Source organism: Apus apus, chromosome 16 (assembly GCF_020740795.1).
Source record: "Apus apus isolate bApuApu2 chromosome 16, bApuApu2.pri.cur, whole genome shotgun sequence".
Lineage (NCBI taxonomy): Eukaryota > Metazoa > Chordata > Aves > Apodiformes > Apodidae > Apus > Apus apus.
In genome coordinates, this window is record NC_067297.1 from 5,692,065 (window position 1) to 5,705,943 (window position 13,879).

Genomic DNA, 13,879 nt, shown 5'->3' on the forward strand with positions numbered 1-13,879 from the left:
AATACACCTCACCCCTTCTGCAAAGTACAAAATCAAACAAGTTTGACAAGCTGGAATAAAGTCCAGTCCAACCTTTTAGGAAGGCTCACCACATTTTATAAATAGACATATTTGTACAGAAAGGTAATTAAATGCATAGCCACCTTAGAAAGAGAAATGAATCTTAAAAAAATTATCAACATTTTCCAAGAGGCCAGAACCTTCTCTGCCACTGCAGGAAGCATCCTTTTGTTACAGCAGCCCTGGGCATCCCACCCATGCAGTTCAAAGGAGAGTTACACCACAGCAGGAGATGCTTCCAAAAAGCACATCACAGGCTATTGCAGCTATGTAGTCTAGAGTAGCTCTGGTCCCAGATCTTGTAACTGCTGGCTTCTGTTCTCACAGCTGTATCTAGACCCCCTCACTAACAATGTCTCACAGCATCCAGTTTGCAGACAGCTGAGCAGGGCCAGGTCACTATCATCTTGCTGGTGACTGGAATATTCAGATGAAATCAGATGCCTTCCTTCTTTTAGGAAGCTGCAGTAAATTGTCTGTGATGGATGTAGTATCCTGAGATACTGGCGTCTGAGATACTGTTGGAGGCTGTGGGGTGCTTGTGGGTGTGTGAGGCCCGTTTCCTGGGGTCTTGTAGCTAGGAGTTCCTGTGTGGGCTGGGGAAGGGGTATAGCTGGCTCTCAAGGCCTTGTCTGTGTATTTACTTGCAGTCCTGTTCACCAGTCTCTGCAAAGCTGGTGACATTGCTGGGCTTAGTCCTTTTGGAGTAAGGCTGGAATAGAATAAACAGTTTTAAAAGATTTCACAGTCAAAATCTGCCATTTATCAGGAAAAGTATCAATGCTTCCACAGGAGAGCTCAGTGCCCACTCCCCCCACAGGCCAGACCCACTGGCTGCAGCAGTCATTCTGCCTGCAGGTAAACACAGCCCATGTCTCCAGGGAGACAAGTGACAGAGAAACCTCCTGCATCCCTCTCAGAGCCGAGTGGCTCTGCCTGCCCTTTCCTCTGAGCCCGTTCTGTCCTCCTGTGCCCCAGCCAGGGCTTGCCTTATCATGTCTGCTCTTTGCAATGAGGCAAGACAGGGATCCAGAGGCATTGCTGGGTGGGTGCAGGACAAGACACTAATGCTGACAAGAGGAAGCAGCAGGGACAGCCACCAGTCACTTTCCCTCAGGAACTGATGTCTTTAATTTCTAGAAACTTTCAGTCTGGCTGTACTTCCTGCTTCCAGTGCTCTTTATCATTCCCCCCTTTCTATGCATGCTGATTTAAAAATCCCATCAGAACAGCCCCATCCCCAATTCTTCTGTCAGAACAGAAGCCTCACCTGGCCAAGTTTTCTGTGACTTTTCGAATTGCCTCCTGCTTCTTCGCTCGGTTTTTGGCTGCCACTTCATTGGCCATCTTGAGTCCCAGCCTCTCCCGGCGCCCGGGCTCCAGGATCTATCAATGCAGCACACAGGTCACTGGCCAAGGCACTTGGAGTTCTGCATCAGTGACCCAAAGCACCTTTGACTACTGGGAGACCTAAACTGGGGAGAAGTGGGGTCAGCCCACACCTCTCTGCTGCTGTGTAAAAGCTGGAGAGGACACAGAGAGACCTTCAACCTGCCTTAGCAAGTAACAAAAATGGTACAACCAGTTCAGCCAAGGAAGCAGCTGTTACCTCTGGCATTTCCTCCTGCTGTCTCTCCTAGTCAAACAATGTCACCTGTGTCTTGGCTGGCCTGGCCTGCAGCCAGCAAGCTCCCAGGCAAACAGACATTGCTAAACAGCAGGAGAACCAGTCAAGGGCTTCAGAGCCTGACAAAACAAAGGCACATACAGCAAATTACACCTTTCTTAAACTAAGAGACTCAGCCAGCATACATTCAATGGCACCAGCAGAAGACAGGTAGCATGCAGGGTCAGCTGCCATCAACAGAGTGACAAGAGTGTCTTTTCTGCTCTCAAGTGATACACCTGCCTCAGGCTTAAACAGCCAGAAGATCAAGGCAGAGGGAAATCCTACAATTTCTACCCATTCACATATTAAGATCAGGGAGACTGTGTGTCTCTCCAGCTTCCTCCGAAAGCCCCTCTCTCTGAGCCTATCATGAAATGTTGAGTCTCACTCTCCTGTTAACAGTATGTGTGTCCCACCTCAGGTATCTCCAAGTAGCTTTCATGTGGAACCACGTCCACCTCCACTCTCCAGAGATTCTTAGTCTCAAGGACTAGCAATACAGCCCAGAGAGGTGCCACAAGAGCCACAACAATGTTAATCTACTAGTTACTCACTTGCCTTTCCCTCCTTAGTCCTTCCCCCCTAAAAAGAATGACATGCTGACTCCTGACATGAAATACCTTGAAGGCTGGTCCAGGTGTTCTGTCCATGTAGGGTGTTTCTGACCCTTCCAGACGCAAAGGGGTGCTTTCAATTTCACCCCATGTCATAAAAGGAGACTCATTCACACCTAAAATCAAATTTTAAAAGTCACTCTCATGCAAGACATTTGACTATTCATTCACCACAAAGAACCCAGAGAAGCAAACTATGAAATGCAGCAATTTCATCAGCACACCAAGGAGCCCCTCCCTGGCAGAGGAAATTCCAGCCAACACTGAACAGCAACATGTGGTTCCCATTAAAAGGGCATCATCTTAAAATCCCAGCATTGTCTCTGGCTGTGCCACCCTCTAGGTTACTATACCCAGACCCTGTCAATTCATGTGTTTATTTTCCATTTGGTGAGTTTTTGCTTAGTGCCACCTTCATTTTTTCCCCTATAGTACTAGCCTTCCTTCTCTGCCATTGTATGGAAACTCCTTCAACATGGGAAACTATTTAAAAGCAGGGAAATGAGCAGAGGACTTAAGATACATGTAACAGCCAAACATACCCCCAGTTCTCAAGGCCAGCCTGTAGCAGTGACTGCCCCTTGCCTAACAGCTACAACTGCAAAATAGATTCTAAGAGCCAGGTTAAGTCACTGCCTAGAAAATCCTGCTTTTCTGGGTTTCGAAAAGGCATCTACAGTGGAGAAAGGAGGTGGGCTCCAAATGCCACCTACAGGCTTTCTGAAGGAAAGGCCTCATGTTTCACTTTTTAGCATAATAATAAAAGACAGAGAAACATGAGGGCTGGTAAAGAACAGCTAAAAATTTAGAAACCACATTTCAACAGGAAGAAAACCAGTCTGTTCTGACTGAAACCATCCTGTGGCTAATACACCTGAAGAAAACGAATCTATAAGATACAAGTGTATTCAGACACAGGAGGAACCTAGAAAGCAGCAGATCTGGAAGAAAACAGTAGGTTAGCCTGTGGAGGAAGTGAGACATGCCACAGCTCTATGAGCCAGGCTGAGCCACCACTCAGCAAACTACTGGACATTGACACGAATGCTCCTTCTTTTGAAAAATGAGCAACTGAACTTGTTGGAAGGTTAATGTTTGTGAAATGTTTCAGTTCTTATCTTTAAGCTGTAGAGAAGCATCACCCAGGGATTCAAGAAGCAGCCACAGCATCCCTGCTGCCTAAGGAGGCTCAGCACTCTCTAGATGATTCCTAAGCAATGGTACAGCAGCTGGCTCAGAGCCTCTCAGGCACAGAATGACCTCTGCCTGGGGACTGGACCAGGATTTAGGCCCTGCATCAAACTGGCACACACAGCACACAAGACAGTCACCAGCTCATGAGACACACACAGATAGAATTGTCTAAAACCACAACACCCCAGCACTCAACACACAGAACATCACAATAAGTGCAGCTGCAGTCCTCTTGCATCAGAAAAAAACCAAAACAAAACACAAGAAAACTGTCTTACCAGGGGCAGGAGAGGGGGTAGCCACAAATCCATATCCATTCACTTTTGGAGACTCTTGGGGTATCAGCTCTTTCCCATCTGGTCCCACTTTGCCCAGTTTGTACTGAAACAGAAAAAGACAATGCCACTCATGTGGAGAAGAGTGTGAGTCAGCTGTGCCTAGGACACACAGTTCTCCTGGTTGATGAGCAAAACCAGAGGGCAGAGTCTAACAAGGTTTTAGTCAGAAGTAAACTTATCCAACCTGGGCATTGAGGGCTGCAGCTTGTTGGAGCTGTGACTTGCTCACAGCTTGGCTAAAAGGGTCCTTCACAAAACGTGTGTTTCGATGGACAACTTCCCTGGGCTTCTTAAACACATCATCCTCATCAGGGACACCTGGAAAGGCAGAGAGTCTTGTCAGGAAGGGCTCAGGTAACACCAGGCAATGTGCTCTAAAGCTCCCAACCAACATGACACTTGCCACCCATTCCTACACAACACAGAACCCACCAGCAACTGCAGTGTCTATCTCTAGCAACTATAACAAGATTTGCACTAGATACATGCTTTGTAAAACCTGAAATGTATAAATTAAGATCAGATCTTAGGGGTTATTTTAAAAAGAGACTTCCTTTTCTCTACTTCACAGATTGCTTGCAGAAACCATAAATTGTACATTTATAGTCAGAAAGGAAAGTGTTTACAAACTGATGTAGTTTTCTATAGCAACCAAGGGACCAACAAGCCACTGGAGCAATCTTTGAGTAGAAGCAAAGAACAAACAAAGGTGACAAGAAAGTGTTCACAAGTAAGACAGACCAAACTGGAAAGAGCTTTGGCTCTTGAAAGCAAGTGCTGCTGTAATACAGACACTGTGCTTCTCACTGACAAACAGGACATGATCAAACTTTGCAATCACAAGCAAAGGAGCAAGGTCTAAAGCAAGAAAAGAAGAAAAAAAAATTAACAACTCACATATGTGATCTTCTCAGAAGAAAAGGTGCAGTGTTACCAGTAAGAGCTGCTCAATCATCTAGAGGAGATCTCTAAAGCCCTGTTTGGAGTCAAGCCACCTAGAACCAGTGCCTCTCCTGAGAAACCTGCAGACCTCACCTGTTGGATAATACATGAGGGTGTTCCGAGCCGTGTACTCCCAGGTCTCCAGTCCAGCTTTCACATTCTCCAGAGCTTGCTGCTCTGCTGAAGGAAGTGCCAGGTTCTCATTTCGTCGCTGAAAGGGAGATGGGAATAAAAAGGAAAAATAAAAACAACCATCAGGTCTGAAACAGACTCCTGCAATCTTTTCATCAGGCATACACAACTTGGGGAGCTCCACCACGAGCTCAGCTGCATCTGGCATGACACACTCTTCCATTTGAGAAACCACCCTGCTCCCAGGTGAGCTTGCAAACAACAACTCCACCTGAAGTTCTGGGATAAAACCAATAACTAAAGAACTAACTTCTCAGAAAGAGTATGTTTATGATACTATTTATTGCACCTTATGACAACACTTGTGATGGTTCAAACTTTTTTGCTATCTGCTAATCAAAATTGAAATGAAGCATTGGGTGGGTAAGATAATGATCTAGTTAATTAAACAAGAAATACAGCAAAATGGTGTTTCCCTGCTGTGTCACTTGGGAAGTGCAGAGGTACAGCCAAGACATTTCCCCACCTGGGCATACTCCTCCTCTGCACTGTACAGCCAGGCATGCTTGACCTTTTCCTTCTCTTTGGCCACTTCCATGATCTGCTCAAACGAAGCATTATCTTCACTGGTGTGTTTTGCTAAGAAGCTGTCCAGGCTGGGAAGTGCATCTTTATCATCTTTTTCTGCTTCTCCTAGCAAGAGAAGGGAAGAAGCCTGAGAAATGTTAATGCCTCCCTTCCTCTGAGAGCACTATCCTCAAATCTTGACCCCTTCTGACACTGACCCTTCTATGGACCCCTAATAATTAACATGAAGCTTGGTAAAAAATATAAATACCATATATATATAAATATACCAAATATATATATATATAAAAAAAAATATTTCTGGAAGACATCTAGCCAACTTTCACATGAAATCTTTTGTGGTGTTTACAGCTCTTTGTGTTTAAGGGAAAATGCAGCAGTGAGCAGCTGCTACCTGGCACTTACAACATACTGTATGAACAGCTCTGCCTTTACAATCTTTGCTTACTTACAGAGCTAGTTTCAGGTGAGATAGGAAAAATGGACTGCTTCCAAAGGGATCAGCTGAGTTAAGAATTTACGTAGCTATAATGAGATCCATTAATTGAAAACTCACATGTATGACATAAAACATTACATCCAAGTCCAACTTCAGAGCCATCATTTTCAACTACTAGAAAGTTAAAAGAAACTGCTGAATACCCAAAACTCTCACAGGAGACAGAGGCCTCAAAGAATTTTCCTGGTGGTGAAGAATTCAGCTAGAGAAACTTCATTCTCTTACCTTCCTCTGTAGCTTTGGTGCCAGCTTTGGATTTATTCCCTGCTGGAAGACCACCTGGACGCACTTCTGGGGTTTCAAACGTGGCTGGAGTAACATCTGCGACAGAAAACACATGGCTCTTGTGGTTACTAGAGCACAGAACAGGACACCTGCTGTGCCACAGGGGCTACTGCCCAATCCAGCACACTAATTCCTATGCAATGTCTATCTTAAGTTAAGCACCGCTGGCACAAAGCTATAAAAACCAGAGCAGTAACATTAGATATAAAACCCTTCTGCTGCAGTGAACTAGCTCTTACATGGTGCAGGGGTGTCCCTCGATGATCTACCCAAGGAGGAACCAAACTTGATAGCAATTTGTCTCATTTTCTCCAAATCACCGTTTTCTTCAGCCTCCAGATACTCCTTCTGTGCTCGCAGCTTCTCCACATCGGGGAAGAAGTCTCGCTGAATGATCTTCTCTAAACTCTACAAACAAAGAGACAACTGAAAGCCAGGCCGGGGCTCCTCAGGGGGCCAACTCAGCTGGGCGACAGCCTCACACAGGGCAGGGGCGGGACGGGAGCCCCGGGGGAGGGACGGGAGCCCCCGGGCGCCTCCAGCCAGGCCGGGCGGGGGCAGCCCGCGGGCAGCTGCGGCCGGAGGAGGTGCGGGAACCCAAGGGGCAGCCCCAGAGGCGCCTCGGCCCCCGGTGTTACAGCAGGTAACTGGGCGAGCCGAGCCCTGCCGCAGCCGCTCAGCCCGGGCGCCAGGAGCGCGGGCCCTGCCGGTTTCTGAGCCCTTCCCCGCCCAGGCCCGCCGCCCTACCTCGATGTAGGCCTCCTCATCCAGGATCATCTTCGGGCGCTTCGGGGCCGGCGCGGCCGCCTCCTTCCCCTTCGCCACGGCGGTGCCCGCGGCGGCAGCGGCCACCAGAGCGCCGGGAGCTGCGGCCACCAGAGCGCCGGGAGCTGCGGCCACCAGAGCGCCGGGAGCTGCGGCCGGAGCCGCCGCCGCCTCCATCGCGCGGGCCCGGCCGCCGCCGCCGCGCACCCTGACCCTCCGCGGCCGCCGTCCCGAGCGCGACGCGCCGTGACGTCACGCGGCGGCGACACCGGCAGCGGGAACGTCCCGCCCCGCCCCGCGGAGACGCTCGGGGGCGGGGGAGCGGGGTTGCCAGCGCGCCCCCTGGCGGCCGGGAGGACTCGAGCCGTGCCCTGCCCCGGGGGGGCCGCGGGGGGGGGCGGGGGGGCTTAATTGGGGGGGGGGGGGTCCATGGGGGGGTTCACGGGGGGGTTCACGGGGGGACACCGGCCCCGGGGAGCTGCGGGACACCGCGCGGGCCTCCGGCACCGCAGGACGCGCCCTGCGCGTCACACACGCTCCCCCCGGCAGCCCCGCCGGCCCCTCGGGGCTCCCCAGAAACACCCCGCGCTCCCGGGGGGCTGCGGCAGGTTGGCCCGGGGCAGCAGGTCCGGGGGTGGGCACGGCCAGGGCCCCCCCGCCTCCCCGCAGCCGGTCCAGAGGGGACGGGGACAGTTTGGGGGACCCCGCTGTGCGACAGGACGCGGATTCCCGTCCCCGCGGCCGGGGGCGCGGACACCGCCCGTCCCGCCGGGTCCCGCCTCCCCCGGGCTTGGGGGACACGTCCGTGCTGGTTTGTTAAGGAGCAGGGCGCCTGTTCAGCCAGCCCAACCCCGAAAGCAAGGCTAGATGCCATCCAGGTGCTGAGAATAGGCAACATTCATTTGCAAAGCTTATTCTACAGCGGTAAAACAAGCACAAATACCACCCGCACGGAGCAAAGACAAGGGGGTGTCCCCTTCTCCTGAAGCACAGACACACACACACACGCAGCACCGGCACAGCTCTGCCCCCGCACGGACTGCTGCTGGTGGGTTGTGCTCCAGCACCTGAGGGTCACGCCTGGCGAGTTATTTGGCTCATGAACCAGGTTTTAGAAGAGAAACTGGGATGTGAAAGTACCACGTCTGCTTTTTCCTGTCCTCCTCCTCCGGGAATCACAGGGATTCCCTGTTGCTCCATGAGTCCCACCCCCCCCTACAGAACCTGCCAGCTACAGGGCATGGATGTTCTTGGTGTTCCTCTGCCAAAACACAGCCTGCCACCACTAACAGCTCTCCTCTGGGGGCTTCTTGGTGCCTTGGAGGATCAGTGCTGAAGCAGACGCCCTCTTCTGATGCCGCCACTTGGCCCGACGATTTTTAAACCAAACCTAGAAAGTGCAAAACAAGAAGAACTTTGGCATTTCGTGTGTTACTTGGAGGTGGGCAGGCAGTTACACTCCCAGTCTGTACAGCGTAAGCTTTAGGGTACTGCAGTACATTTCTCAATATCAAAGTTTTGACACAAAAATTAATCAGTCCCTCCCCTGGAATCCTGCTCAGGTAGATGGAAGGGGCACAAGGGATCTGGGAGTTCCCCACAGCAAATTCAGAAGTGATGCAGATGACACAGACAAGGAATGTACACTCAGGTGGAGGGGATGAGCAGAATAGGGCATGTCTGTGTGCTTATAGAGGTGAATCCAGGAGAGATGGAGTGAGTGTCTGGGACCAGACACCAGAACAAATCAAACTGTTCTACACTCCCGTTGCTCGCCAGACCTAAAGTGTGCTTTGTTACACAGCCAAATGGATTTTAAAATGAGGTCCTGGGTCTGCAGCTCCCAGAAACAGAGCGTGCAAGGCCCTGCTTGGTGCCCTCGGGGGGCTGCAGCAAGCAGCACCTCACGAGTGGCAGGACCTCACCTCCACCCTCTCCTCCTTCAGGTGGATGCGGTTTGCCAGGTGCTCACGGGTGATGACGTCCGGGTACTGGTTCTGGTGGAAAAGTGTCTCCAGGGCCTGCAGCTGGTCCTCGGTGAAGATGGTGCGATGCCGGCGCGTCCGGCGCTGGATCTGGTGGAAAGTCTGCAGCTCGCTCGGGTTCCCCTGGGGACTCTTACAGACCCTGACTGCTGAGTGGAAGAGCCGCATGGGCCAGGGGAACCGGGCGTCTGCAGGGGAGAGGAACAGCAGCAGCGTTAGGGCTGGGGGCTGAAGCTCCCCTTTGCTCGAGGCAGCTCAGGCACCAGTTGCACCCGTGCAGGCTGTCTGGGAGAAGGCAGCTGGATGGCTGGGTGATGAGCTGGGGGACCTCCATGTGAGTGAGAGAAGGGCTTAGGGCATCACTTCAGGAGAAGAGTGCAGGCGGGCAGCACTGGTTGGGTTTTCCTTGTTTACTTACCTACTGCACTTGGGCTAGACGTAGCCAAAACCTGTTTTCCTCATGCCCCACACTCCACTGAGAGCTCCCACCCCTCAAAGTGTCATCGTGTTTTAAATAACACAGTAATATCCAGCAGCAAATAACCACTGCTGCTTTTAGAAACCTGGCAGCATTGCAGGTAGCAGTGCCTGCTCTCAGGAGCTCTGCTGGAAATGGATCGTGCTGCCCCTTGCTGGAGCTGAGGTCTGAGGAGACCACCATGGCAGGCCAGACACTATATTGTCACCCAACACCCAGGTTTTCCCCTCCACCCACTGCTGGCACCAGCCCCACACTGTGAATCAAACCCAAACACTCACCCAGCCAACTCGGCGAGTCCTGCAGGGAACGGGCGCTCGTGTGGGAACAGCAGCAGCAGTTGCAACCTGTCCCTTCCAGCTCTTCCTCCTCCTCCTCCTCATCCTGCAAGGAGCTGGCCGGGATGGCCTCCAGCTCACACAGCCCCTTGGAAGTGCAATCCAAGATGCCTTGCAAGCACAACGGCAGCAGGACCCGGGGGGGTTTCTCGGCAGGGCTGGCGAGGATGTCCTCAATGCTGAACGAACACGGCTTCTTCAGGCCTCTTCTGCCGGCATCGGCGTCTGATGCTGGCTCCAAAGACATCCTCTGCCAGCAGCAGTGGCCACAGGAATGGTGGCTCAGGCTGGGTGGGGTTTGCTCTCCGTGCCCTGACTCCGGAGCAGGGTCTCGCCAGGAAAGAGGCAGCTTAAGTGGCTTTTAAAACGGACCAGAGAAGCCATCCAGAATGGCTGCTTTGTCTTGGCGTCTCAAGTGACCGTCATTCCCTCAGCAGAGTTTTGATTTTATACACACACACTTTTTCTCCCTCTAACCTAGCTGCTTTATGACTGAAGCCACCCAAAATACATATATATATATACAGAGAGAGATATAATCCCTTTGGAAAGAAAACCATAAACCCTTCTGTGAATAAACTAAATTCTAACTAATCTTGGCAGCTTTGTGAAGGGTTAGTGTGGATCTAAGATTTAGCTAATCCCACAAAAATGACTGGAGAAGGAAATCTGATTTCTCCATCTCGGGTGTAGATTTGAGGTGGTTATGATCTCCATTGTGCTGCTGCCTCCTATCCAAGGAAGGGGGAGGATAGCTGTTCCCAGCCCGGAAATGGACCAGAGGATTAACTCCTTAAAAGAAGCAAATTATCCCTTTCTCTGGCCAAATGAAAGCTTTCCCATCAAAAGAGAGCTGTCATATCATACAATATGAGAAAGGAGAGAGTTCAGCTTAATAAAAAATCATTTTTAGTGATAGCACAGCCTTTGGCTGTGCCAGAACTCTCTGTGAAAGTTGGTTTATTTTCTGCTTAAGGCAGAGAAATTGCATTTTCCCTCTTCCCCTTTCCCCCACCTCTGCTGCCCTAACCACAGTGACAATACAGATGCTTTGCATGTATCCAACATACGTATCCAACATCTTTGCAAGGATTCAAAGCCTTTAGTAAATTAGATTACTGGCAGCTTGTGACAGCTCTGTGGCATAGCTTAGTGGCATGTAGCCACCTCTTGTACCACTGAGGTGTACCCCTGCTGAGCACTGGGAGTGCTGCCTGCTGCCTCCAGGTGCAGGCAGGCAGACAGTGAGGTCCTGCAGCAGCTTGGGCAGGAGTGTGGTCTTGGTGCCACAGCTAACGGGTGGTTCTGTGAGCCCCAAGCAGCCAGAATGTCTGCCTGGAGCAGCCAGGCTTCCCCAAAGCTTTGTCTGTCCTATTCCAAACTTCTTCTGTCCAGCAAATGAAAGCGGGGTGAGGCTGAAGCCAAGAGCAGTGACTCAGGACAGTGGGGACACCTGGCACTGACCCTCCAAAGAACCAACAGCAAGGTCTGGCCGATGGAGTCCATGGGATGAGAGAGGACATCTTCCATCATGGGTTTCTGACTGAAATGAGTAGCTGGAGTTAAAATAGAGAACGTGGGCTTGAGACCAGGTTACTTAGGAAAGTTTAAACCCAAGTTCTCCTGCCCTCAGTGTGGTTTAAGCCAAGGTGGGTAGCCAGGCTTTGGGAGCTCACATAAGGAATGCTCTCCTGCCTGGTGTTTCTTTGCAGGGGAGAGAAGATATCAGTCCCACTCTTGGTACACTGAGGAGACACACAGGTGAGTGCTGTGAAAGCACTACATGTCAGAGATCTTGTGGTACCTTGTGACTTCACACCGAACAGCTCAGCAAGCCCTCCAGCATCACACAGAGACATGAGCCAGTCTCCAGGAGAGCTCCTCTCCATCTCCTCTCCTTTCTCCTTGGCCCTGATTTCTGCCTGCCCCTCCCCACCCTGATGGTCTCCCAAAGCCAGGAAGAAGTGTCCCATAGCCTCACTGACCCTCAGACCTCTGTAAAATCTCACCTAAAACCAAACAACTGTTTTTTCCTCCATCCCTTAATTTGCCTCTTCTTCAACTATTCCGATGGCGTGACAAAAATGATAACCAGGTTCTGTAAATCTCTACATATTTGAGAAGAAGATGCCTTAGTAGCCATCTGATCTGAACAAGTTCCCTGCTGCCGTGCCAAGGTCTCAGCACTCCAGAGAGGCACTGGGGATGCACCACACCAGGGACCATTGCTACCTGTTTCCAGTTTAACGCTGGTACCCAAACACTGGCACAGGAGATGGATGTGGGGCCAGGTTCTGCTCCCCACACCGTGCCAGGCCTTGGGGACCATAACACATGAGAGATGGGATGTGCCATGGACAGGTGCAGGATTTGACCCTTTCTGCTCTTGGCTGTAATAATCATAGGCCCAAAGCTGATTAGTTCTCCTTCCCCATCCTTAACAAAGGACACCTTTCCCTGGCCTCCCCTGCCTGTCCCTGCCTTCCCACCACACATGCACTTAGCCTATTAGGATCTCCACTGATTGCTTTCTTTCATTCCTCCTGTACCTTTCACTTCAGAAAATGGACTGGTAATACTTCTTTTATCAAAGAATTATGGGATTTAGGACCCAGATCTTACAAAGAGACTTTTGATAGCTGCTGGCAATCAAACCCCAATCGGCAGACAGTTCTCAGCACCTTGTTACCAGCAAGGAATAAAGGAAAGGGATTATTGATGTTCTGTTTACTGAGCCTCCAGGAGATAGGATCACTGGGCTATTTCATATTAGAAAAGGAAAGGAAAATAAAACAAGAATTAAAAAAAAAATGCAGACAAGGGAGTACAATACAGATATAGATAAAAAGAAGAGAAACAGGCTCTTATCATTTTCTTATTGTCTAAGGAAATTCCAAAGCCATTATAGAGGATTAACCAAAAGGTTAATCTGCTTTAGCTGCTCGCTTGTCAAAACTGAATATATAGGGTTTGAAAATCCTTCCTATGGTGAAACCAGAAAAAAATCCCCCTCTTCCTCCCCTGCCCCTCTGTTCTGCAAGCAGCACAAGGGGATGGGAATGAGAGCTTTGAAGAACCTAAAACACAGGAGCCACATCTCAGCATCCTCCCAAGTCATGCAGTGCAGAGCCTGGCCCATCCCAGACCTGCTTCCCTGGGCTGCCAGTGACACTGACTCACACAATGATGCCCATCACTCACCCCAGTGCCACTGTGAGAAACAACCCAGGGGAACGACGATCCTTCAAGGTGAAAACCAGGCAGAAGCATTTCTTGACAGCTGCTGGGTGAGATTCACTGGTATGGTTACTCAGGAGTAATAACTGCATTAAATAAAAACACAAAAATAATAGAATAGTTTGGGTTGCAAGGGACCTTAAAAGGCCATTTAATCAACCCCCCATATTATGCCTGTTAAAATAGTTGAACCCTGTGTCAAGTAACAAAAAGCACCCAGATAAAATCACGTGGATTTACTGATAATTACCACCAAGTGTTACAACATATCTGCATCCCTCTCCAAAGACCATTCCATCCCACTGGAAGAAGCTGAGTCTCTCCACTGGCTCTTAGTGTCAGTAAGGCTGCTGGGGGTACTGGTTAATGGGCGTGCTGGCTGGTGGGGGTACTGGTTAATGAAGGTCCTGGCTGGTGGGGGTGCTGGTTAATAGGGGTGCTGGCTGGTGGGGTTACTGGTTAATGAAGGTCCTGGCTGGTGGGGGTGCTGGTTAGTGGGGGTGCTGGTTAATAGGGGTGCTGGATGGTGGGGGTGCTGGTTAATGAAGGTCCTGGCTGGTGGGGGTGCTGGTTAGTGGGGGTGCTGGTTAATAGGGGTGCTGGATGGTGGGGGTGCTGGTTAGCGGGGGTGCTGGTTAATAGGGGTGCTGGCTGGTGGGGGTGCTGGCTAACAAGCAAGCCCCATCTCCCCCATTTCCAGTCCTTCTGGGGGCTCTCCATCGCCTACGGAAACAGCATCAGAGGATGCTTCATTT

General features: G+C 50.7%; 2 protein-coding genes across 2 annotated transcripts; both read right to left on the minus strand.

Annotated features, from left to right (window-relative positions):
• Positions 1-56: 56 nt before the first annotated feature.
• Positions 57-7,312, minus strand: ESS2 (ess-2 splicing factor homolog). The gene is made up of 10 exons (XM_051634213.1): positions 7,069-7,312; positions 6,561-6,729; positions 6,262-6,357; positions 5,476-5,642; positions 4,911-5,028; positions 4,060-4,193; positions 3,816-3,918; positions 2,350-2,459; positions 1,331-1,446; positions 57-772 (listed from the first exon to the last, which is right to left on the minus strand). Exons 1-10 carry the CDS (start codon positions 7,261-7,263, stop codon positions 487-489), a joined length of 1,494 nt encoding a protein of 497 aa, XP_051490173.1. The 5' UTR covers positions 7,264-7,312; the 3' UTR covers positions 57-486.
• Positions 7,313-8,011: 699 nt separating this feature from the next.
• On the minus strand, positions 8,012-10,136 carry GSC2 (goosecoid homeobox 2). Its single transcript, XM_051634216.1, has 3 exons — positions 9,831-10,136; positions 9,012-9,259; positions 8,012-8,476 (listed from the first exon to the last, which is right to left on the minus strand). The coding sequence occupies exons 1-3, from the start codon at positions 10,132-10,134 to the stop codon at positions 8,372-8,374; spliced, it is 657 nt and encodes a 218-aa protein (XP_051490176.1). The 5' UTR covers positions 10,135-10,136; the 3' UTR covers positions 8,012-8,371.
• Positions 10,137-13,879: the final 3,743 nt, after the last annotated feature.

Coding starts and splice junctions, on each gene's coding strand:
- ESS2 (XM_051634213.1), bottom strand. CDS start 7,263: ATGGAGGCGGCGGCGGCTCCGGCCGCAGCTCCCGGCGCTCTGGTGGCC. Junction 6,358..6,560: donor GAGGGACACCCCTGCACCAT/GTAAGAGCTAGT, acceptor TTTCTGTCGCAG/ATGTTACTCCAGCCACGTTT. Junction 4,194..4,910: donor CCTCATGTATTATCCAACAG/GTGAGGTCTGCA, acceptor CTGCCTTTCCAG/GTGTCCCTGATGAGGATGAT.
- GSC2 (XM_051634216.1), bottom strand. CDS start 10,134: ATGTCTTTGGAGCCAGCATCAGACGCCGATGCCGGCAGAAGAGGCCTG. Junction 9,260..9,830: donor GGACTCGCCGAGTTGGCTGG/GTGAGTGTTTGG, acceptor TCTCCCCTGCAG/ACGCCCGGTTCCCCTGGCCC. Junction 8,477..9,011: donor TGAAGGAGGAGAGGGTGGAG/GTGAGGTCCTGC, acceptor TGCACTTTCTAG/GTTTGGTTTAAAAATCGTCG.